This window comes from Filicampus tigris, chromosome 13 (genome assembly GCF_054856515.1).
Source record: "Filicampus tigris isolate MCC_2025a chromosome 13, RoL_Ftig_1.0, whole genome shotgun sequence".
Taxonomy (NCBI): Eukaryota; Metazoa; Chordata; class Actinopteri; order Syngnathiformes; family Syngnathidae; genus Filicampus; species Filicampus tigris.
In genome coordinates, this window is record NC_141229.1 from 22,828,456 (window position 1) to 22,853,227 (window position 24,772).

Sequence of the window (24,772 nt, forward strand, 5' to 3'; positions counted from 1 at the left end):
GGCTGGCTCTATCAATACTGTTCTGGAATTTACTAGTTGAAACAGGGCATTCTGATTAATTTTACGTTTGTGGAATATTCATTAAAAGCAGCAAAATGCACTAGTTTTTAGCCATCTCTGGGAGCGGCCATTTTGTCTTCTGTCGACTGAAAATGACATCACAACTGCTCACAACGACCATTCACGGCTGACCTGTTTCCTCATTCTGAGCCGTGATTGGTCGCTGTGAGCAATTCTGATGTCATTTTCAGTTGACAGAAGACAATATGGCTGCCCCCAGAGATGGCTAAAAATTAGTGCATTAACACTTATTCCACAAACGCAATATTTATCAGAATGCCCTGTTTCAACTAGTGGGCTTGCATAGAACATATTCTTGAAAAAAAATGTTTTGCATTGACTTCCCCTTTAAACATGCCTGGAATTGAGTGGCATTTATCATCCAGTTTCTAAGGGCATCGTTCAGAATGTAACGGTCTTCAGAATGGGATCTGGCCAAAGGACGTTCACTTCGACAACTTTCTGTGTGACTCTTCCAGTCTCTGGGTATCTCTGTTGCAACCTGATGATGACACGCTGTGACACTCTAAACTGGTGACCACTTCTGTCTGAGAATGTCCTGTTTGAAGCATCACAATGGTAAGGTACTGTTGATCCATTGTCCGGTATCATCTTGGCCTTATGATGTCCAAATGTGAACATCATGATGAGGATGGCTGTTTAAAGAGTAGCTCTAATTGAAAAAAAATTATTGGTCGATTCAAGGATCAAACACCTGTTTGAATTTTGCTGCTTGTTAGAGAACAGCAACTTGTGCAAAAAGTATTGAAACATTTAACAATTGGACATGTTCATTCAAAAGCTTGAGAGAAGGTCACAAATTCACCTGTAAAGGTTTGAGTGCATTTTAGGCTCGCCCCGAACTTTTTGTGAGTAGTGTAATATAGTTAGAGATTTCAACTATGATTACATAAAAAAATATAAGTTGATCTGATAGACCATATTTTTTTGGCATATTAATAAAATGAAAAGTGGGTTTTTAAAATGAAAAATCAAAACATTCTACACACTGTCCCTCTAAAAACATGAAAATACATGTTTATAAAAGCTTCCTGTGCATAAATGTATTGTGTTCAATACAGTGTGTATCCGTAATTGCGCCATTTATGCTAACATTTATACATTCTATTCGTATAATTGTCATGCATGCAATTTATAATTGTATGCCCAACCTTGTTCCGTGAGCACTAACTAGTGGGCAAACTAATGGACAAACTTGTCATGTGTTGAAATGTATCTTCGATGTATGTGCCTGCATGAGCAAAAAGTACAACTGTGCATTAACTTGGTCTCAGCCCTTCAAAATGGTGACTTCCTTTTTTTTTTATAACCATGGCTATGGGCAGGTGCTGGCTGGCTGTGTTACTCCTTGTGTATACCTGGCTGGCTCTATCAATACTGTTCTGGAACTGAACAACACATGCAAGAATAGTATCAGAGTTAAAAAGCAGTTTTGCCTCATCCTTGAATGGTAATTTTCAGAGCTAGGCATTTTACTAAAAATCAAGCGTCGGTAATCTGTCAGCAGCGAGGGTAACCTTCTGACGTCCTTCATTTTTCACAAAACAGTACCCGTCTATAGGCCGGTCTGCCTCTACTTTTAAACTGCCATCCATCGGACTTTTAAAATTGTTTCTAAACTATTAGGGGCAAAAAAAAAAAAAAAAGAAAAAAAAAAGAAAAAGACGACCTCCCCACAAATCTCAAATCTCAGGTCAGACATTAGTGCAGTCAATATCCACAACTGTGGTGTTTACGTGTTCATTCGATTTCTGACTAAGATAAAACTTAATTCATTCACATCGTTTGTCCGATATAAGCCTCTCTCTTATCGTTTTCTGGATAGACATGTCTCTCTCCCTTTCACGGTTGAGGCAGAGAAGAAAGAAAGTGGCAATACAAGTGACAAAGGGTTGTTGAAGAGCTAGAGGAATATGGTTCTCAAGACACTGCAGAGGATACAACGTTTTTGCAACACGATGTCAATACTGCATTCAGTGCAGTAAAACTGTTCTCTTCACTTTAGAATCGATCAATACCGACAGATGACTCTCCTGACTATGTATCTACGGACTCGGAAAATGAAGGTATGTTTTATGCAGAAATTTGCTCTGATAAAAATGTATTTTGAAGGAGTTTACTAGTCTAGATGAAGTATTTGTGAAAGGTATTTTTACACCGTTAAGCTATGTTATGCAAGAAATTTGAAAAATAACTAGTAGTTTTATTGCATTATGAACATTTTTAAATCGGTACCCTAACTATATTCCTCTTAATATTGTCAAGATTCACTTGGAAGTCAAGCTGGTGGCACACACCACTCTGAAAGTGATGGTTGGTAGTGTAATTAATATTAATTTAATTTTTGTCATACAAAATCACAATCCAATAGGAATTCTCAACATGAATTTAGCAAATAGGAGCAGAAGAGTCCTGGATGTTAATTAGCTTTTTTTGTGTGTGTGGGGTGGGGAGGTATTCACATACAATTTGTTTAATGTACTTAACATGTTGTGCTCAGGTCAAGGAAGAGAGGAAGGGAGGTGGGAAGGAAAGAAGAAATGAGAGAACAATGAGGGGAAAGGGAAAGTACAGTACAGTACAAGAGGGAGGAAGGAACCCCTTCATCTTATATGTAGAATAAGCCATGATGTTGAAGTGGTAATGAATAGCAAAGACACACTCTGCACACATGAAAGTGTGTAATGTCTCACATGTGCACAAATACTCACAACTCACACGTATTTTATTTGTTTTTCTTTTAATTAGAAAGAGAAGCAGTTTCGGTGGACTCCTCAGCTGGTGAGGCTCATCTGGGAAGAAAGAGGGGGAGCAAACCCAAAGAACTGCAATGTAACCATCCAGAAAAGGAGGCGAATGAGGGGCCTATCCTGAATTAGGAAAAAAAAAATAGAGAGACTGTGTGGAAGAAGGCAAGATAAATGGGGATGCCATGTCAGTCTGTGGCCTGCAAAAAAATCCTCCGAACACAAGTGTAGTCAACTAGATGAATCAAAGAGAGAGGAGATTTTCAAATATATCTGGGAGGAAATTGATTGGAAAGAGAGGGAAATTTATGTCAAGTCATTAGTAGAATTGAGGACTATGAACAGACGGCGGATGGGTGCAGCTGAGTCCAGGAGGGCAGTTTCCATATTTCCTCATCTTGTTGTTGATGGAAGTAGAATTTGAGTGTGCCAGCGCATGTTCCTGTCCACATTGGGAATAAAACTGTGGATGTATTTGAGGTGGGTGGGGAGAAGAGGGATAAGACCTAAGCAGACTGCCAGAGTGACAGCAACATCCAAAGAGCAGGACTTTCTGAAGGCCTTCCTCCTGGATCTACCTAAAGTTCCATCACACTACTGCAGGTCCACATCTTCAAAGCTATATCTGGAGCCTGTGTTTAAGTCCATCAGTCACCTCCATGCACTGTATAAGCAGTCTTGTGCGGACAGTGGTCTCCAGCCTCTGTCAAGACAAGTCTTTTCCTCAGTTTTTCAGCAACTGAATCTTTCTCTTTTTCACCCCAAAAAAGACCAGTGTGATACCTGTTGTGCATTCAAGGCTGGAAACAATGACGCTGACACATAGGAGCACTGCCTTAAAAAAAGACACGAGCCAATAAACAGAAGGACAAAGAAGAGGCAGGTGAAAAGACTTTGTTGTTGTGCATGGATCTGCAGGGGCTCTTGCTGTGTCCCAAGCTGCAAGCCTCTGGTGTATTACAAGACTAAGATCAGTGTGCACAACTTTACCATCTATGACATGATATCACATGATGCAACAAATTACCTGTGGCATGAGGGCGAAGCTGGTCTTTCGGCCAATGAGTTTGCAACATGCATTCTTAATTATCTTGAAACACACCTATCATACGATGAATACATCATCTGGAGTGATGGATGTGGTTATCAGAACCGAAACCTCATCTTGAGCAATGCGCTCCTCAAGTTTGTGACTGAAAAGCAGAAGACAGTGACACAGAAGTATCTTGAAAGAGGCCACACACAAATGGAGTGTGATTCAGTGCATAGTGTGATAGAGAGGAAACTGAGACACAGAAACATAGATGTTCCAGCTGATTACGCTGAAGTTATCAGAGGTGCTCGCTCCAATCCCAAACCTTACCAAGTGAAGTACTTGGACAACACTTTTTTCATGGACTTCAGCCAAGTAAAACTCTGTAGGTCCATTAGACCAGGAAAAAGCACTGGTGATCCTACAGTGCGTGACCTCTGAGCAATCAGGTATTTTATTTAATATATTAATTCTTAGATGATTGCCTTCATGCCATGTATTTTGAGCTATTACATACAAGCTAATAACTATGTAATTTCTTTCTTGAAATACACATCACATAACTGTCCATTGACTTTTTCTTCTCTTTTTTCTTCTTTCTGCAAGGTACAATATGGATGGAACAATGGACTACAAACTGTGCCACTCAGGTGACTAGGAAACATATCAATACCTGTCTTTGAGAACGAAGGGGAATAACACACGTGACCAGACTGCAAGCATTCAAGAAAAAAAATACACACCTAAAATTCAACCATCTTCAAGAACTGAAGAAAGTTGTTCCCCCAAATTACCACTCCTTCTATGATGGTCTTCACCATGCGTAATTTCCAGGATTGCTTTATGTCAGACATGTTCATAATTTAAAAATTCCTGGACGCCTCCCTGGTGAGGTGTTCCGGGCATGTCCCACCGGCAGGAGACCCCGAGGACGACCCAGAACACGCTGGAGAGACTATGTCTCCCGGCTTGCCTGGGAACGCCTTGGGATCCTTCCGGAAGAGCTGGAGGATGTTGCTGGGGAGAGGGAAGTCTGGGCTTCCCTGCTGAAGCTGCTGCCTCCGCGACCCGACTTCGGATAAGCGGGAGATAATGGATGGATGGATGGATGGATGTTCATAATTTATTATTTTGCTTATACATTGTGTGTATTAAATACTTACCTGTTCTAATGGTACTTATCTTTTGTTTTAAATTTGACCTGTTGTAACAATGAGGGACAAAGAAGGAAGGAGCGACAGTTGAGATGTCCTAATGTGTGAATCAATTATTATTGAAAGAAAAAAGTAATCATTACTTTGCTCTTTAATTTATCAAAGTATTCATTATTGAATGTATTACTAATTTATGTCATTAATGTCAATATATTAGTGTTTAGCATTTATTTTTGGATTAAATTAATAGTATTTGCGTTAATTAAATCAATTTGACTCAGTTTTGCCATGACCATCTACTGATGTAAATCTGATTAAGAGTTAGCACTTGTTAAATGTTTGTCTTATTAAATTTAGACATCAGAGGTCTTGCTCTTGAATAGAGTCGACATATATTGATTTAGAAAAAAAAAAAAAAAAAGCCCACTTCCCGTGAACCTCGGTTGTGGGCACAAAGCGTTTCATTATTTTTTTTCCCCAGTGCAAATGTATCCTGTAGAGCTAGTTTTAAGTGCCATTTAGGGCCATGGGACTTAATACTTCACAGATGCACGCAAGAAGAGCCGAGAAACACTGCTGAACATCTGGAAGCATGAACTCATCTAGGTCCTGTCCGCAACAACCGTGCGGAATCACGACCCCAACCCTTAGTTCTGTGGGTTGATTAAAAGAAGCGTTTCATAACAAGTGATGATATTGGGATAGTCTAACATTATAGTAGATATATTTCCCTTGACAAAGCTTTGGTGAATATAATGTGCTAAAATGGGATTTAAAACAGCCTGCTATTAAAAGTCTGCCTGGACATAAATGGATAAATGAAACCCAAGGCTCATGAATAACGACGTCACTGGAGAGCGCGCTTTTATTAACACGCATCTGCGCTTTCGCTAGCAACGGTGCACGTACATTTAAAATACTTTAAATAGGTCAGTGAGGAATGTGTAAACGGATTTCCTTTTTAGTCCCTATATGTAACTATTTTCACAAGTTTAGGATTTCCTGAACATGTACTTTGTGAGTAATAAAGTTTTTTCATCCTCCTGAAAAAAACAGATTTTGGATATTCCTTTTTTTTCACAGGACAGCGACGATATGGAATCCTGTTATTCTGTATGCTCATTAGATTGACTGCATGGTGCCCTCACAATTATGAAGCTGACACTATAGTTTTGGCTTCAAGAGGCAGTTACATTCTCTGTCATCAGTTGGCATTTTCAAGAATCAGATGAGGCAGCCTACCTTGGGGACTAATCGTCATCCTCAACTCTGACTGACTAGTATGAAATGCTGGGCTGGAGCAGGAAGTGGGGCTTTGGGAGCATCGTGGTTGACTGCCCCCACTGGACACCCTGGACAGACCAGTTCGCAATGTCGAAGTCTGAATGGTTAGAAGGAAATACATAAGTCATATATAGCGCTCTCGCCATGTAACATATTTTATACTTTTATTACTTTTGACTGTTTAAACTGGAGTGGAAACCTGGCCTCAAAACCTATTAAGGTTTCGTCTCGGCCAAATGGGTTTCGTTCGTCTGGGTTGTCCTCGCTCTTGTTAGTTCTTATCGTATGGTCAGGATATGGGCCTGTGGACAGCAAAAATGATCACATCTAAACATTATTTATAAAAACCATGAAAGCAAAGCATGGGAAAAAGCATAGGGTGCACATAAACACGGACTGCCAACGTGACAAGTTTCCTTGTATTTTACTGGTGATATAATTCTCGATCCCGCAACCCTTGTGAGGACAAGCGGTATAGATGCTGGATGGAAGGATGGATAATTCTTGACAAAATCAGTAGAACTAATTCTGTAGTGTACAAAATCAGTAGAATTAATTCTGAAGTGTATCAGGCAATGTTATGTGCTCGTATTCAACCACCTGCTTCAGAACTCACTGGACGGAGCTTGACAGTGCAGATGCACAATGACCCAAAGCATACAGCGAGAGCAACCTTTTTTTTTTTTTAAGGCAAATAAATGGTAATGTTATGCAATAGCGTAGTCATCATTTGAATTTAATCCGAATGAACATGTATTTCACTTGCCAAAGACAAAACTGAATGGAAAATGCCCCAAGAATGAGCAGGAACTGAAGAAATTCCTGGCATGAATTCCTAAGATGAAATCCAGCATTCTGTGATGCTATACATTCTAGATGTCAGGCTGTAGTTAACTACAAATGATTTTAAGCCTCATATTAAAAAGTGAAAGTTTGATTTATGATTGTTAGTTTGTGCCATTACTTTTGGTCCCTTAAAAGTGGGAGGCAACTTTAATGACTGTTTTAACCCATTAAGGCCAGGAGCACATAACTGCGTTTCTACCACTAGCGCCGGGAGCCCTGTTGCGTCTTTCTACCCTTGAAGAGACGGCCGGTATGGCCACGTTCATTTTATACATTTTTTGATCAGGAAAATGAAAAGAGTTGTCATTTTCTATTTTATCAATAAATTTGGGAGAAATTAGGAAATAAGTGACTCCATGAATAACGCCCCTTGCTAATGAGGAGAATGGCCGCGCTCCTTAGCGTTCTATCCCTGTTCGGCCGAAGTCACTGGAGGGACCGATTACAAACTCTCCATTGGAAATCATTGTACTTTCACTGCTTATAACGTCCCAAAACGGCGATCAATTGGCATCAAAATTTATGTGGACATCTCTACTAATGCCCACTTCAACATATCAAAAGGATTAACCTCTCCGTGGCTGATTTAATATGAGAATGAGGAAATGTGGAAGTGAGCAGAGCTACATGGATTTAGGCTGGGACGGGCGCACACTGCTTCTTTGCTTGAAAAAATACAAAACACTGCTTCTTTGCTGATCACGGTTAGGACGAGCGAGGCATTAAACGCCAGTCAGGCTATTTACAGAGACTGAAGTGGAAATGAGACGTGCACATTTATTTGGATGAGAAATGGCCCCAGTTTTTCGACTGACAACACGCCAAATTGGAACGTCAACAGCCGAAAAGGTACGTTCCAATGTGGCCACACTCGGTTGTGGAGTCAGCCTCACTGGAACTTTTTGTTCGCTGAACATTGACGCTTGTTCGATGAGGGCTTAATTAACTTACTCTCTGGCGGCTGCAAGCGGTGTCTTGGCGACTGCTTGGGAGGCAACCCCGCGACATGAAGATAGACGCAGGCTGGACGCTGAGTAAGGAGCTAATGTTGTTATGCTAACACCTTTTGATTTAATGACCTGAAGCTAGTTGTTGCTATTAGCCATCCCATTATCCTACTTTTAGCTGGGGAGGTGAGAGGGGGGCGTAAAGCTCCAATCTGGCTGCTGCTGCTGCAAGCCGCTGTCTCTCTCCTGAGAGTTGATACGAGTTTAGCGTCGCTAAATGTCTGAAATATAACCTGTCGGGGTTTGTGTGCGCATTCATGCTCTTGTCCGCTTCAGCTTGTGAAAGTGGAGGAGCAATCGCCCCGGTATTTTTGATTTTGTGCAGGTGATCATGATGAGATCACGTTTTGTCAATAAATCCAAACTATTGTGCAGAACACTTTTATACTTTCACAGGTTGAAGTGGACAAGAGTAGTAATGTGCATTTGCATTTTGGTGGCGATCGGTCACCGTTTTAGACAACAGAACTGACAAAGCGAGCAATATTACCACGCTTGCCTCCCTACCGTGACGTAGGCCGGTGAGACTGAAAACATAACATAAGCCATGCCCCTAAAAGGGGCGGGGTAATTTGTCATAAATCTAATCACAAAAAAAGACCTTCAATCACTACACAGTCTTTTGGGGGGGAGCACTTTAGTACTGATGTCATTTTTACATGCAAAACTATTATATAAGTGCCAATGTTAAGCCCACCCAGGGTCCCTTTAAAGCCAGGAGAGCGTTTACGTCATTTTCTTTTTTTCCAATCCAATTCTCAGTCTCTCAGCCAATGAAATACATCAGAATACAGTGGTCCCTCATTTATCGCGTTATAAAAATAACCCGTGATAAGTGAAATCCACGAAGTAGTAAACATTTTTTGTTTTTACAATTATTATACTGTATGTTTTAAGGCTGTAAAAAACAACATGCTGAATTGCACTGTAAAAAATACAGGCAGTGAATTAGGACACAATATGGGTTCGTACGCTGTAAAAAAAACAGCATATAAAATAGCACTGTAAAAAAATCTGTGATGTAGCAAGTTCGCGTAAGGTGAACCGGGATATAGCAAGGAACCACTGTATATGCGTGACGGATATTGCAGAATTTTTCCGAGCATAATGGCAGATCGCGGGAGCTCTGAAATAAGTAACGGCAGTGATATAGACGCTTGTGAACTTTCAACCAGTGGAAGCAGTTGAAGGTGATATACGGCGTCTTTGTAACAGAATAGAGGATGGTAATTACCACTCGATTTTTAAAAATTAAAAATAGTACTTTTCTTGCACTGACACATTTTACTTCGAGTGAAACAGTAAATAATAAACTCCGGCTTCTACAAAAGACATGTCAAAGCTCTCACATTCTTTTGGAATTATGTTTCTATCGACTTAAGGGGCTGAGATATAAATTATTTTGTAGGTGTTGAATTTCTGGGAGAACTTCAGGTTTAAGCCGCCATCCCACTGAGGGGCAAACATTTTTGACTGTTGGCGAAGGTAGAAAAAATGTGTGTGTCCATGTCAGGGGTCGCAAATGTCCTCCAAACGGTCGTCAGACCTTTGCCTGTACTTTTCTTGTGGCAACTAGTTTGTTTGAACATGTTCAAAAACTTAGTCGAGTTTTCTCCCAGGTAAATCCAACAACCTGCCTTCTAGATCCGATTCCTACATCTCTTTTAAAGACATTTTATGGATTTATTTTAAGTAGCAGATTTTGAATATAACCAATTGCTCTCTTCAGACGGGTGCCTTTAAAACGGCGGTGGTGAGGCCCCTTCTGAAGAAGAGCAATTCTGACCCCAGCATTTTTAATAATTACAGACCTGTATCCAACGTACTGTTTTTAAGTAAGATTTTAGGAAAACTGTTTTTTCACCAATTAAATTATTTTTTAAATACAAACAATATTTTAGAGAAATGTCAATCTCGTTTTAGAATGAACTATAGTACAGAGACAGCCCTTTTAATGATTTTAAATGATATCAGGTCTTTTGCAGACGTGAAAAAACTCACAGTCTTGGTGCTACTGGACCTAAGCACTGCTTTTGATACAGTAGATCACCAAATTTTATTAAACAGACTTAAAAACCTGGTGGGCATTTCTAGTACTGATTTTAAATGATTTTACTCCTATCTCACAGACAGAAGTTTCTTTTTTCTTTTTAATAAACATGGATACTTGTTCCTCCAAAACGCAGAAAATTAAATGTGGGGTTCCCCAAGGTTCAATTTTAGGCCCAATACTTTTTAATCTTTGTATGCTTCCCTTTGGGGACGTCATCAGAAGGCACGGCATCAGCTCCCACAGTTACGCTGATGACACACAGCTCTACATTAGCATGTCTCTAGATGACTCAGGAACTATTGATACCCTTTTACACAGTATTTTAGATATTAAGTCATGGATGGCAGAGAATTTTCTACAGTCAATCAGGACAAAACCAAGGTTTTAGTAATTGGCCCTCAAGGTCAGAGAGAAAAACCTTTACTAAAACTACAAGATTTTAACATAAATGATGAGACGTGACAATTTATTTCGATTGACTTATCACTTTTTTGTATTGATGTTACTATGAATTTCTCAGTGTTATTTTCAACCAGTATTAATATCAAATTTATGAACTTGATTTTACAATTTTTTTACTTTACTTTTTTTTACTGGGGCTGCTCCGTTCTTGTTGTTTTTTAATTATTGTAAAATCAGTACTAATTTCTGATAGCATGTCTGACTTTTCACATTACTGTATGTTAACATTAAGATAGCGGATGTACATTGTTAAATTCTTTGTTTCACATGTCTGTTTTAGACTAAGCTACAACCAGGAGTGACAAATAAACAGCTTGAAGAATTGAGAGAGAATTATGAATTGTTCGCTATTTGTCAAATGACACACAACCACTCTGAAAAATTATTATACTAAGATGACGTACAGTTTTTTAAATTAAATGAGAATATGTTGAGTTCATTTGCCCCCTCGAAGCACCTGCAATATGACTTGCACAATTGTAAATCGCAAAGACGATGCTCAAAGACTATGTTGTGCAGTTCCAGACTTAAGTGTAGTTTATTGTATTCTATCAAGGTGTGCTATCCTAATTCCAAGGTGTGTTATTCCTGATTTCTTATTAACCTGCTATTGAACAACTTGCTTGTAGGGCACATGTACGTAAACAATCGGATGAGGTGGACATCCAAAGGGAATCATTGTATTTGTCTGGAACAATTTGTAATTGTGTGCTCGCCACATTGGTAAGACAAGATAACACTATACTGCACCTGTACTTGTAGCAGATGATGAGCCACCTCTATTGGGTGATGACTGATGTGGGAGCCTGAGAGGTTCATCGGATCCTGGAAAGTACTGAGAAGAAAAAGGGTCGAGACGTTTAAACCTTGGTTTGAGGTCCAGGGCAGACTGTAAGCTACCTGAATCAAAAGTGACATTGGTGGATACAAGTTAAGATAGATGACCTTTTCAGAATATGCCTAATAGTTTCACTGGATGTGATGAACAAAATATATCCTAGTCCCATTTGTGACAAAAACATTTGTCAGTTTGTTTTGTTGAAGGAATTGGAAGATACCAGTAGTTTAATTGTCAGATTTGTAGTTTCTAATAGTCCATGTATTTGTTGGTGTTTTAGGACTACATGTCAAAAATGTTTAGAAAGACAAAAAAGACATTCTTAGCGAAGAACATATTTTTAATGACTTAACTTTTAAATTACTGTAATTTCTCTAGAATAAAACACACTCAAATGATATATGCTCCTCACAACATCACCGTTGAAAAGTTGATTTTCCTTTGTGATCATGTATTGTGCGCTACCACAATTTGCTGGTGTGCATACTCAAAAATTGAGCTAATATCTGCACAGTGATTTAATAATTTGGAATTTATCGTGTTCAGACACATTTTTTTTTTTTTTTTTTGGTGTGTGTAATGAGAATTTCTCTTGCCTTGCTAATAGTTTCGGCTGTCAACACTCAAACCCACAGATATGGACAGGGAGATAAGACGTGCTTTTTTAGAGCTGCATGCCTACGACGACGTTAAGCTAGGAAAGGTCAAAGTCATCAATGTATTTCATGTGTGTGGGCAACAAGAAAACCAACATTTTTCCAAACATTGTATATTGATACCAAACATTTTGGCATTGACAAAAACAGTAAACCTCATGAAAATCGAAAATTGAGAATGAACAAGTTTATTTTTCAATATCCATGCAATGCCTTCAGTGGGAATGTGGACCTCCCCAACATGGCCGCTACGTAGGCACGTTGTTAGCCGGCTGCTACAGTGCGCTGGTGTATGTATTATTCATATATATGCTCAAGCTTTGCGTGATGTCACAAACACGAAAAGGAGAAAAAAATAAGACACGGATATGCGCCAAGGTGTCCCGAAGGCAAACAGGCTTTGTAAATATGGCTAAGTGGTAAAAAAGGCTTGCTTTTGAAAATACCGGTACTTCTTGCTGTTTGGGATCCAATTTTCATCCAAAGCAAGACATCATGTAAGACATCTTTGTTTCTATTTACAGCCGTTTAGTCCCCCTCCCGTGCCTTCGTCAACATGACTGACTGCTACTTGTTACGCCTCCCCAAAGGACCTGTGCCGATGGAATGAATCTTGACAGAAGCACACGACTATCGGGTGGGGTCTGGTCGGTGACTTACCTGTAGTGTGACATCTCGGGCAGACTCAAAACAATATTATCCGGTAGTCTTGACAGCGTGACCATCGTGAACAACAAAGCAGTCGTGTAGTCTGAGAAGGCCATAAGAAGAACCCTACGAAATATTGTGAATGTGTTTCGTGGCTGTGTACATTTCTTTCGCTTGCTTTATCCAGATTAATTAGTTTGCATGTCGAAGAGTCACAACTTCAAATTGCAATATGTTATTTTCTTTCATAATCAGATGTGGTTGGATTGATTGACTTTTGATTTCAATGATTTATTACATGCAAAACACAATCTAAAGATATATTATCAGCTTTAAACATTTTCTAAATTCATTGTTCAAACAGTGGAAAGTTAACAAATCCATCCCCACATGGCAGCCAAATAAGAATTTTGCCAAAGAGCCGCACTCCCGCTTTGCTCTATCTCTTAATTTCCATGCTCCCACACTCCGGCTGGACACCGGACCTTCTCTGGCGTCCGCGCTCTCCTCTTCTCTCACTTCAGCGTACACACAAACTCTCCCAACTGTTCTCGCACTCCCCCCATCCTGTCCCGTGAGTCGCGTGATCAATTCAAAAACACTTGGAAATGACATTGCTCAGTAAAAACCTAACGGGTTACCAACATCAACACACACAACCCAATTTGTTGCAATACTTTGCGACCTCGATTCAGAATGAAGTGGCAATCTTTATAAAGCATTGATGTCCCATTCATCCATGCACATGGCAATGTGAGAAACAATCAAGCTTATCATATATACAACAAAATACATCTGACATATTGTGTTTGACAATGAGGCTAACCTCTGTGTCAAGGTCGCCCACCTTTCATGCAGCTGTAGGCCGAAAATGCATCTTGGAGTCGTGGTGCAAGTGGCCCATTCAAGTGCGTCACTTTATTGTGGTCAAACCAGCCTCCACTTGAAAAGACATAGTCAAGCCTGGGAGGTCCATATCTAATTAACCTCAAATAAAGTGTCAGTGCAAGAGAAGCACTATTTTTAATGAAAAAAAAAAAAAAAAAAGAAATCGAGTGGTAATTGCCATTCTCTATTCTGTTACAAAGCTATCAATATCGTCATTGTCGACAAACATATATTTTAACCAGATATCACGATCGACTGGTTCCACTGGTTCAAAGTCCACAAGTGCGTTGTCTATATCACTACTGTCACTTCTGCGTCCGCCATTACTGCTCGAAAAAATTCTGGGACATCCTACAGGGCTCACCATACACTGTATATTTTGATGCATTTCCTTGGCTAAGAGACCAAGAATAGGTAAAAAAAAAAAAAAGAAAATTATGTACCCGCTTACCCGGCTGTAAAGGTAGAAAGACGCAACCGCGCTCCCGACTTTAAAGGTAGAGAAGCGCTTATGTGCTCCCGGCCTAAATGGGTTAAAAAGCTCCATTGGTGAGTATGTGGTTGTCTGTCTGTGCCCTGCAATTGACTGGGATTAAGTTGGTTGAGATGGGCTCGAGCTTGCCAGTGACCCTGACCAATATTGGCCGTACACAAAATTAATGACTGAAAACAAGGATGTGGAGAGTACCTTCATTAGATAGCTCATGGTGTTTTTGATGTGCTCCATAGATGGTCTCTGGTTTGGCTCTTTGTCCCAGCAGTTGGTCATCAGGGTCTCGATGGGCTCTGGTAGGTCTTTAATCAAAGGAGGCCTTGTACCTGTGGCATGATGAACAATTGTCTGGAATTTAGTCTTTCCAAATGAACAGCATGCCTCAAATGAAACTTCAGACTGGTGGAAAATGAATTGACGGCTGGTTAGGGTTAATCTGCAATTTAAAACTTCAGAAAGAGATCATACACATGTGGACAAAAATTGTCGTTCTGTCAATGAAAGAAAAAAACAAACACAGTGATCACAGAAATAACTTGAATCTGACAAAAGAAATAAGGAATAAGACTTAATGAAAAAAGACATTGCCTTTGAATCGTGGTTGAACATAATTATTTTTTAAAAAACAAACTCATGAATCAGGCCAGGACGTCAAATTGAAGCGATGGGTAATATTAATGGCAGAGGTGGGCATTTCGTCCGACTGGTCCATCTATCTGTCACTGACGTTTGTTAGACGGGGAAAAAAAAAAAAGACGGGCTAAGCACAGACGGAAGTGGGTTTTCCATCCATCTGTGTAATCATCACTAACCTGGTTAAGTACAAATGGAGCTCACAGTCTAACATTGACGGACGATTGCTGACAACAGACGAAAACACAACTGTTACAATAATTGTACATAAGTTATCCCATATTTATTATTGTTAGAGCCATTTGATAAGTTGAGCTATTCCTATGAATAATAATTGCAAATATTTTATTTTCTGATAATTCTATATTTTGGTGAAACAAAATTATGCATTTCTTTTGTAATTATTTTGGGTTTTGAATTGAAATGTGTGGGATTTTGCAACTATCTATGTTAGAGGGCGCAGTTTATTATTTTTTGTTACACACGAAGAAGAAAGTGTTGTGCATTGTTGGAGTAGAAATAAAAATGATGGCCGACGAGCAACACGGTCGTTTTACCGTGCTGCGATCGTCAGTGTTGGCTCACGTATAAAACGGTGTTTGTGTCAGTCATTAAATGAAGAGGTTAAAAAACGTAAAGAAGAAATTAAAAGAACTAAAGTTAGCCTCTACATTAAGTAAAACGACCGCGCTCAGCTGGAGGAGACGAGCCGAGACAGATGGAAAGCACACACGACGGACCTTCAGGAAACAAACTGCAAACTGGTAACTTGCATTCATAAGCCAAAAGAAGAGAAATAAGACAACGGGTATGTGGTGGTCTTCATTAGATAACACTTATTAACAAAGCAACACATGCTTTGTGTTATGGACTACTATATTCGGACTCTTATTAAATAAAGAAGCAAAGATGGCAGATGACGAAATGCAAGAAATCAGAGTGGACGCAAATGCGTACAGTCCCAATGATGGCCAGAAGAGAGCGCCAAAGTACACGGAAAAAGGCCTGGAGGACATTTTGAAACGACAAGTCAATTTAAGGAGAGGGAAGCTTGCACAGGTGACAACGAAAATGAATAAAATAAATACCTTGATGACAAATAATGAAAATCCAGAAACTGTTGATGAACATTCGAATGAGTTTTCTAAACTCATGAGTGACTTTGTCCAGTCAAATGAGAGCGTTCTACAACTGCTATCAGAAGACGAGAAAGATGCTGATCAGGCATTTTGTTATCAGTCAAAAAAGGAAAATTTCAACAGTTTCATGATGAATGCTGAAAAATGGACTATCAACGCAAGAAGGCAACAGGACGACGTGGGACCAGACGACAGCCATCTTCGACAGGACGAGTGGCAGGACGGCGTCAAGGATCCTGAAAATCCAGCAGCTGTGGATCGGCTACTTCATCAGCATCATCTGCACGTCGCAAGGAACAAGCGGAAAGAGCTTCTTTGATCGCAAAGGCAGAGAAGTTAAAGGAGAAACGAGCTCTGGATATGGAAGAATTTAAGTTTAAGGCAAGGAAGGAGCAGCTTGAAATTGAAACTCAAATTGCTGCTTCTACTGCAAAGATTAAGGTGCTTGAGGAGAGTGAGTATGAAGACAACGAGGAAAAAAGTGTCGCTTCTCAGCGTGAGGACTCATATAGTAGCTTGCCCCCAGTTGGTAAAGATAAACAAGCAGATACTCACTTAAACAGACTACAGTACGAAGTTAAACAGGAAATGCCAACACGAAAGGTTGACATGAACACTGAGGTTAACTTGTGTGAAGTAGTGCTAAAGCAGAATGACATTACAAAAATGTTGGTGAAGCAACAGAAACAAACAGACTTACCTCAGAGAGATGTTCCAATATTCAGTGGTCATGCTTTAGAGTTCAAGCCATACCTAAGAGCTTTTGATCACACAATTGTTAGCAAAATTGATAATGGTAGTGACAAGATTTATTATCTTGAGCAGTTCACAAGGGATGAACCTAGAGACTTGGTCAGAAGTTGCCAACACATGAGCCCTCAAAAAGGCAAAAAGGCAATGAAACTCTTATACCATCATTATGGTAATGAGATCAAAATCGCAACAGCTTACTTGAACAAGGTTGTTGATTGGCCTCAGGTGAAGGCTAATGATGTCAAAGCTTTTCATAGTTACTCTCTATTTCTGACTGGTTGCAACAACGCAATGCAAGACATTAACCATCTTGAGCAACTAGACAATCCAACAAATCTCAAGGTCATAGTTTCCAAGTTACCTTATAAAATGAGAGAAATGTGGAGGGCCTTTACTTTTGACATTCAGGAAAACTCTGGTGGAAGAGCTAGGTTTTCAGATTTAGTCCGATTTGTAAACAGACAAGCTAAGATAGCTTCCGATCCGCTTTTTGGTCACATTAAAGATGGTAATAAGAAGGGCAAGCAACACTCGAAACCAAACAAGACATTTAAAGAAAGGCAGTGCATTCGCCACCATTGTGGCACCTGAAACAAAAGGAAAGCCCACAAATAATAATAAAGTCACCGTAAAGCAGACAGTTGATGCATTTAAAAGTCCGTGTGCATATTGTGAGAAAAGCCACTCACTTGCAGACTGTAAAAAGATAAGACCACTGCTTCACAAGGAAAGAGTGGAGTTCCTTAAGGGAAAAGGACTTTGCTTTTCATGCTTGACTCAAGGTCATTTGAGGAAGGACTGTAAGAAACGACTCCAATGTGATGATTGTTCTAAAAGACATCCTAGCCCCCATTATGCGCAAACGGAGGAGTTAGCAGTTGATAACAAATCCAATGAGGACAATGGAAGTTCAGATGCTGAAATCCCCAGCCCTGTTCCAATCACAAGTGGAACATGTGGTGCCACTGGGGCCGGTAATGGCAGGAGAGTTTTGGCTATTGTGCCAGTTCATGTGAAGCTTAAGAAAAACAGCAAAGTAATAGGCATATACGCATTTTTGGACAATGGCAGAGACACAACTTTATGCTCGCACGATGGGCCAGAAAAAGGTCGAGCCAAGTTACATTGTTTCAGGCTTAGAAGTAAGTAGTGTAAAAGAAAATGTGTACCTTGATTTACCTGACACGTACAAAGACATTCCAGTTTCAAAAGAGAGCACCCAAGACAGGCAGATTTGGAGAAGTGGCCTCATCTGCACAAAGTTGAACTGCCAGATATAGATGCCGATGTTGGACTTTTGATAGGAGCAAATGATCACAAAGCAATGGAACCTTGGGAAATCATTCACTGCGTAGATGATGGTCCCTATGCAGTCTGTACAATTCTAGGGTGGGTTGTCAATGGCCCTTTGAATAGAATGGACTTGGAAAATGAGCACAGTGCTTCTGTGAACCGCATATCACTGTCAGAAATTGAAACACTGTGTGTGAAACAGTTGAACCATGATTTTCCAGAAAAGGTTTCTGAAGAGCGACACAAGATGTCACGAGAGAATGTACGTTTCATTGACTCTGTCAAGAACACTTAAAAAGGTTGAAGGTCATTATTGCTTAGGCCTCCCTCTTAAAGATCAGTCTGTCAAACTACCCAACAACCGTGAGTTAGTTGTTCAGAGAGCAGAAAGTCTCAAAAGGAAAATGCTGAAAAACAAAGACTTTCACAAAGAGTACACAGCATTTATGTCAGACCTCATTGACAAAAAATATGCTGTACCGGTGCCAAATGAACAATTGAAATGTGATGATGGGAGATTATGGTACGTACCTCACCATGGGGTATATCACCCACAGAAAGGAAAACTCTGTTGTCTTTGACTGTGCGGTTTCATTCCAAGGCAAGTTATTGAGCAAAGAACCTTTACAATGACCTAATTTGACTAATTCTTTGGTTGGAGTTTTAACCCGGTTCAGACATGACCACATTGCCTTGATGTCAGATATAGAAGCAATGTACCACCAAGTGAAGGTTCCACCAAAGGATGCAGATATGCTACGCTTTCGCTGGTGGCATGAAGGAAATCTGGATGAACCACTGCAGGAGTTCAAAATGATTGTGCATTTGTTCGATGCAACGTCCTCACCGGGTTGGGCCAACTTTGCTTTGAAGAAAACAGCTGAGGATGCCACTCACAAGGCAGTAGCGTCACAGATGGCCACCAGTGCAGTGCAGAATAACTTTTATGTAGATGATTGTCTTGTGTCAGTCATGAGTGAAAGTGAGGCCTGCATTATGGTGAAGGATTTAACTAAACTGTGCAAGTGGAGGTTTTCATCTTACAAAATGGAATAGTAACCGCAGAATTGTTCTGACCTCCATTCCCGAAACTGAAAGAGCATCAGAGGTTAAGGCATTAGATCTCTGTCATGACGAACTTCCAGATGAACGAGTTTTAGGAGTAAATTTGTGTATTGAAACAAACTCTTTGAAAGTCAAAATCAGTGAAAAACTGACACAAACTAGACGAGGAATTTTGTCGTTTGTGAGTTCAATTTATGACCCTTTAGGATTTTTGTCCCCAGTATTTCTTCCAGCAAAAATCAATTTGCAGGAGCTGTGTGGAAAGAAATCCTCGTGGGATGAGGATATTCCAGAGAACCTGATTAAGGAGTCACAACATTGGTTGTCAGAATTTGAGAAACCACAAGGTTTCGCAGTGGACAGATGAAAGGATACGGTGTGGTTACATACCTCCGTGTCACAAATGAAAGAGGTGAAGCCCATTGCTCATTTGTAATAGGCAAATCACGAGTATCACCTTTGAAACAAACTACCATTCCTTGATTGGAGCTTGCAGCGGCTGCTGTAGCTGTGAAAATGGACAAAATGATGAGAAACGAGCTAAAAATGACATTGAAGGAATCCATATTCTGGTCGGACAGTACCACGGTGCTGAGATACCTTGCAAATGACAGTGCCAGATTTAAGACTTTTGTGGCGAATAGGGTATCACTTATCAGGGATCACTCCATGGTCAGTCAGTGGAGGTATAGCTCAGGGTTGAACCCGGCTGACTATGCATCTAGAAGAATGAAACCAAGCGAGTTCCTCTCAAACAAATCCTGGATTCAAAGACCGGACTTTCTCAAGAATGATTCCAAGTCTTGGCCAGTGTCACCAGTAATATCAATGGACATTCAAAATGACGCAAAAGTCAAGGTCATGAGTGTTAATGTTGATACTGTGCAAGATGATCCAATTAGTCAACTCATTTGTTACTACTCAGATTGGTATATATTGAAAAAGGCTATTGCCTGTATATTGAGATTCAAACAGTTTGTCTTAAAACTGGTACATGAGCGCAAAGATTTGTCAGCTAGTGATAGTCAAAAGAAAAAGGAAAATAAAGTGCAAAGGTAAAAAAGAGATGAAGGTTACTTAACAGTCACATAACTGGAAAATTCAGAGATGGAAATTGTCAAATTTTGTCAAAATCAAAGTTACAAAGATGAAATCTTAACCCTACAAATGGGTCAAAAAGTCAGAAGGACTAGTCATGTTGTGAAACTAGATCCTGTGTTGGACGATGGTGGCATAAGGGTGGGTGGTAGGTTGGATAAATCTGCATTGCCATCCAATGTAAAACATCCTGTAATACTCCATCAAGACCACTATGTGTCGTCTTTGATTCTCAGATACATTCACAAGCAAACAGGTCATAGTGGTAGGAACGTAATGTTATCCAAGCTGAGAGAAACATATTGGATTCCAAAAGCTGATGCAGCTCTAAGGAAAATCTTGTCCAAATGTGTCACATGTAAAAGGTTGTCAGTTAAACCTGGTGAACAGAAAATGGCAAACCTGCCGAAAGATAGACTTGAAATGGACAATCCCCCTTTCACAAATGTAGGGATAGACTATTTTGGACCTTTTGAAGTTAAATGTGGCAGAGGTTATGTGAAAAGGTATGGCCTTGTGTTTACATGTCTTCCCACAAGAGCGATTCACTTAGAGGTCGCTCATTCCCTTGATACTGATTCATGCATTAACGCATTCAGAAGGTTTGTGGCTAGGAGAGGTCAAGTTTCTGCTGTGAGATCAGATAATGGTACAAACCTGGTTGGTGCACAAAAGGAAATGCGTGAAGCAATCAAAGGTTGGAATAAGTCCAAAATTGCTGAGTCCCTTTTGCAAAAAGGTGTTACATGGACATTCAATCCACCTTCCGGGTCTCATTTCGGTGGGATTTGGGAGAGACAGATCTGTTCTGTTAGAAGAATTCTTGTTTTGTTGTTGAAACAACAAACTCTCGATGATGAGCGTCTTCACACTTTGTTTTGTGAAGTGGAGTCTATTATCAATAGACCCATTACCAGAGTTTCAAATGATCTAAATGATATCGAAGCATTAACTCCAAATCATTTGCTGCTTCTGAAAAGACAACCTGTATTACCACCTGGTTTATTTGAAAAGGAAGACTTGTACTCATAGAGAAGGTGGCGTCAGGTTCAGTACTTGTCGGACAGTTTTTGGAAACGTTGGACCAAAGAGTATCTCCCACTTTTGCAAGAGAGACAAAAATGGTTACATGTGAAGAGAAACCTACAGCCTGGTGATATTGCTCTTATAGTTGATGACAGTGCACCTAGAGGTTCATGGGTTATGGGAAAGGTTGAAATTTCAATTTGTGATTCAAATGGTCACGTGAGAAGAGTTTTGGTGAAAACTAAAAGTAGTGTTTTGAAAAGACCAGTTGACAAATTGTGCCTTTTGCTTGAAATGGCTCAATGATGTGTTTTTTTTTGAAGAAACAAATACTTTGTGTTTACATTCAAACATGGTTTGCATTACAAAAGTTTAAAAATGTCGCTTTTTTGATTTTAGTAATTGTTATGCCCAAGCAGTAATTGTTGGGTAATTGGGCAATTGTTATGCCCAAGCAGTCACAATTAGGGGCCGGAATGTTAGCGCCATTTAATAAGTTTAGCTAAGTTTATGAATAATAATTGCAAATGTTTTATTTTCTGATAATTTTATATTTTGGTGAAAAGAAATTATGCATTTTTTTCTTTTGTAATTATTTTGTGTTTTGAATTGAAATATGTGAGTTTTTGCAACTGTCTACGTTAGAGGGCGCAGTTTATTATTTTTTTGTTACACACGAAGAAGAAAGTGTTGTGCATTGTTGGAGTAGAAATAAAAATGATGGCCGACAAGCAACACGGTCGCTTTACCGCGCTGCAATCATCAGTGTTGGCTCACGCGTAAAACGGTGTTTGTGTCAGTCATTAAATGAAGAGGTTAAACAACAAAAAGAAGAAGAAATGAAGATAGCCTCTACAACTATTAATAGTGTTGCAAAGCATTTATTCATCAGGATAAACTTGTTTGTTAAGGTTGACTGTGAGGAAAGCAGAGCAAGCCTCAAGAAACAGCTATTGATAGGAAATTGTGCCTTTACCTCAAGAAGACTTTCCTGTCTCTAAATTACTTTATTGCAGCGGTCTAAATTACTTTATAGCAGTAGTCGGTTTTGACAATTTGTGTTTGTTATAATGGATGGATGGATGGATTTTTCATCTGTTGGACTTTTTTTTCCAGATTGATGATTGACGGACCTTTGATGTATACTGACGGAAGAGCGGTTAAAATAACATGATAGACTTCAAAAACTTCTTAAGCTGATCCCGCGACTGAAGGCCAAAAAATATATTTTTGAGACAACTCAACACAACTGAGAAGTACTCCTGTATGCTTTGATTGTTTGGCTGAAAAAATAGACGGACTGACGGATGACGGATGGGTACCCAGGCTGCTAACGGATGACAAATGATGGACCAGCAAACTTTAGTAAAATGCCCACCTTTGATGAATGGTAACTAACCAGCCGAGAACACCCTCCCAAGTAAAGTCTTAAAGTGTCAAACTGCACCATCTGTCAGTGTTTGAGCACAATTGGACTTAATGGGAGATGACCACGGAGGACACCACAGTTGAGTGCAAATTAAAAATTGAGACTGGATTTTTTTTTCCACAAACATAATATGAGGAATAAAACTGGTTCTTCACACATTCTGAGAGTTTAAAATCTTGTAGTTTTGGTAAAAGTTTCTCTCTCTGACCTTCAGGGCCGATAACTAAAACCTCAGTTTTGTCCTGATTGAGCTGTAGGAAATTCTCTGCCATCCATGATTTGATATCTAAAATGCAATTTAAAAGGGTATCAATAAGTCCTGTGTCATGAGGAGACACGGCAATATACAGCTGTGTGTCATCGGCATAGCTGTGGAAGCTGACGCCGTGTATTAGTACAGTACTTGTTTTTTGGTTACTTCTACATCGCAAGATGGAAGTTGACATTACAGTGTTTTTCTCATGGCTGAGAAGCACATTTTTGTATTAATTGTCTATTTTTTCTGAATGCTTCACACAAATAAAAAACCTTTCACCAAAATGGCAGTATATCATAGTTCTCTTTAAAATCAAATTCAGTCTTGCTTAACTACTGAAACCTTAACAGAGCTGGGCACTTGACCCTTTTTTGCTGGTCCGGCCGTGACCCTCCACCCTTGACCTGGGTACCCTTCCGGCCTCGACCCACCGCCCTTATTCATAAAAAATATCACCCGGACTAAAATCCATTTCCGGCCATGCTTAGTTTAGCCCTTTCTTAAAATTTGTCAGCCCCCACTCCCCGCCCCCAAAAATCTGGCATTCGGCCGGGTCGGAGGGTAAGACCGGTCTGGCCCCGGGACGGACTGCCCAGCTCTGCTTCTTAAAAATGTGTTTTTGTATTAAAAAATTAACACAAACTATCATATTTGTTAGCACACAATGTGCCAACTACACACTGATGGAAAGAATGAAAACCATTTGGATTTGCTTAGTTTGTTCACTAAGTGGACCATGTCAGATTGAGGTCATACTTTTTGTATAGTTCAGTAAACATACAGAGTCGGGATGTTCGATTTTGCCTAATAAGAAAATCCTGATTTTTTTCTCTCAAACCCGATTTTACGATTACGATTTCTTTGTAAAATAAAGCAATGAAAAATGAAGTATTTAGAATGTCTTTTATTTAAACTTAAAGAGACGGTGGGGCCGGATGCCCATGTTTTCACTAACAAATTCATTTTACATATTTTTTGATCAGGAAAATGAAAAGAGTTGCTATTTTCTATTTTATCCATTCATTTTGGAGAAATTAGGAAATAAGTGACTCCATGAAAAAGGCCCCTTGATAATGAGCACAATGGCCGCGCCCCCTACCGTTCTATCCTTGACCGTTCTATCCTTGTTCGGCCGGAGTCACGCGAAGAACAGATTCCAAATCCTCCATTGGAAATCATTGTACTTTTATTGCTTATAACGTCCAAAAACGGCGATCAATTGGCACCAAAATTGATGTGGACATCTCTACTTCTGCCCACTTCAACATATCAAAAGAATTAACCTTTCCGTGGCTGATTTATATGAGAATGAGGAAATGTGGAAGTCAGCAGAGCTACGTAGATTTAGGCTGGGACGAGCGCACACTGCTTCTTTGCTTTAAAAAAAATAAATAAATAAACTGCCTCTTTGCTGATCACGGTTAGGACGGGCGAGGCATTAAACACCAGTCAGGATATTTACAGAGACTGAAGTGGGAATGAGTAGACGTGGACATTTATTTGGATGAGGAATGCTCACAGTTTTTCGACTTACAACGCGCCGTTCAATTTGGAAGGTAACAGACGAAATGGCAGGTTCCAATGCGGCCACACTCGGCTGTGCAGTCAGCCTCGCTGGAACTTTTCGTTCGCTGTTCGATGAGGGCTTTTGTCACTCTTACGCCGCTTCACTCAGGCAGAAGGTGGCGGCTGCAAGCAAAAAGCAGGGACACCACGCGCGACTGCTTGCGAGGCGACATGAAGACACAGGCCCATCTTCACCTCCAAATGCTGGGCGGGCAGTAAGGAGCTAATGTTGTTGTGCTAACGCCTTTTGTTTTAACAACCTGAAGCTAGTTGTTGCTATTAGCCGTCCCATTATCCTACCTTTAGCCGGGAAGGGAAGAACGG

General features: G+C 39.9%; 1 protein-coding gene across 5 annotated transcripts in view; it reads right to left on the reverse strand.

Moving 5' to 3' along the window:
* LOC147137970 (mitogen-activated protein kinase kinase kinase 7-like) overlaps positions 1–24,772 on the reverse strand; it is a 144,401-nt gene that overhangs the window by 33,477 nt on the left and 86,152 nt on the right. For all 5 annotated transcript variants that reach the window (XR_015089338.1, XM_086049770.1, XM_086049772.1 and 2 more), the window contains 4 exons: positions 14,386–14,516; positions 11,418–11,502; positions 6,471–6,601; positions 6,258–6,396 (listed from right to left, as the gene is read on the reverse strand). Coding sequence is in view for 4 of the 5 variants with exons in the window: in XM_086049770.1 (XP_085905896.1) it covers positions 6,258–6,396; positions 6,471–6,601; positions 11,418–11,502; positions 14,386–14,516 (486 nt within the window). In the remaining variant the exon portion in view is untranslated. The remainder of the gene's footprint in view (positions 1–6,257; positions 6,397–6,470; positions 6,602–11,417; positions 11,503–14,385; positions 14,517–24,772) is intronic.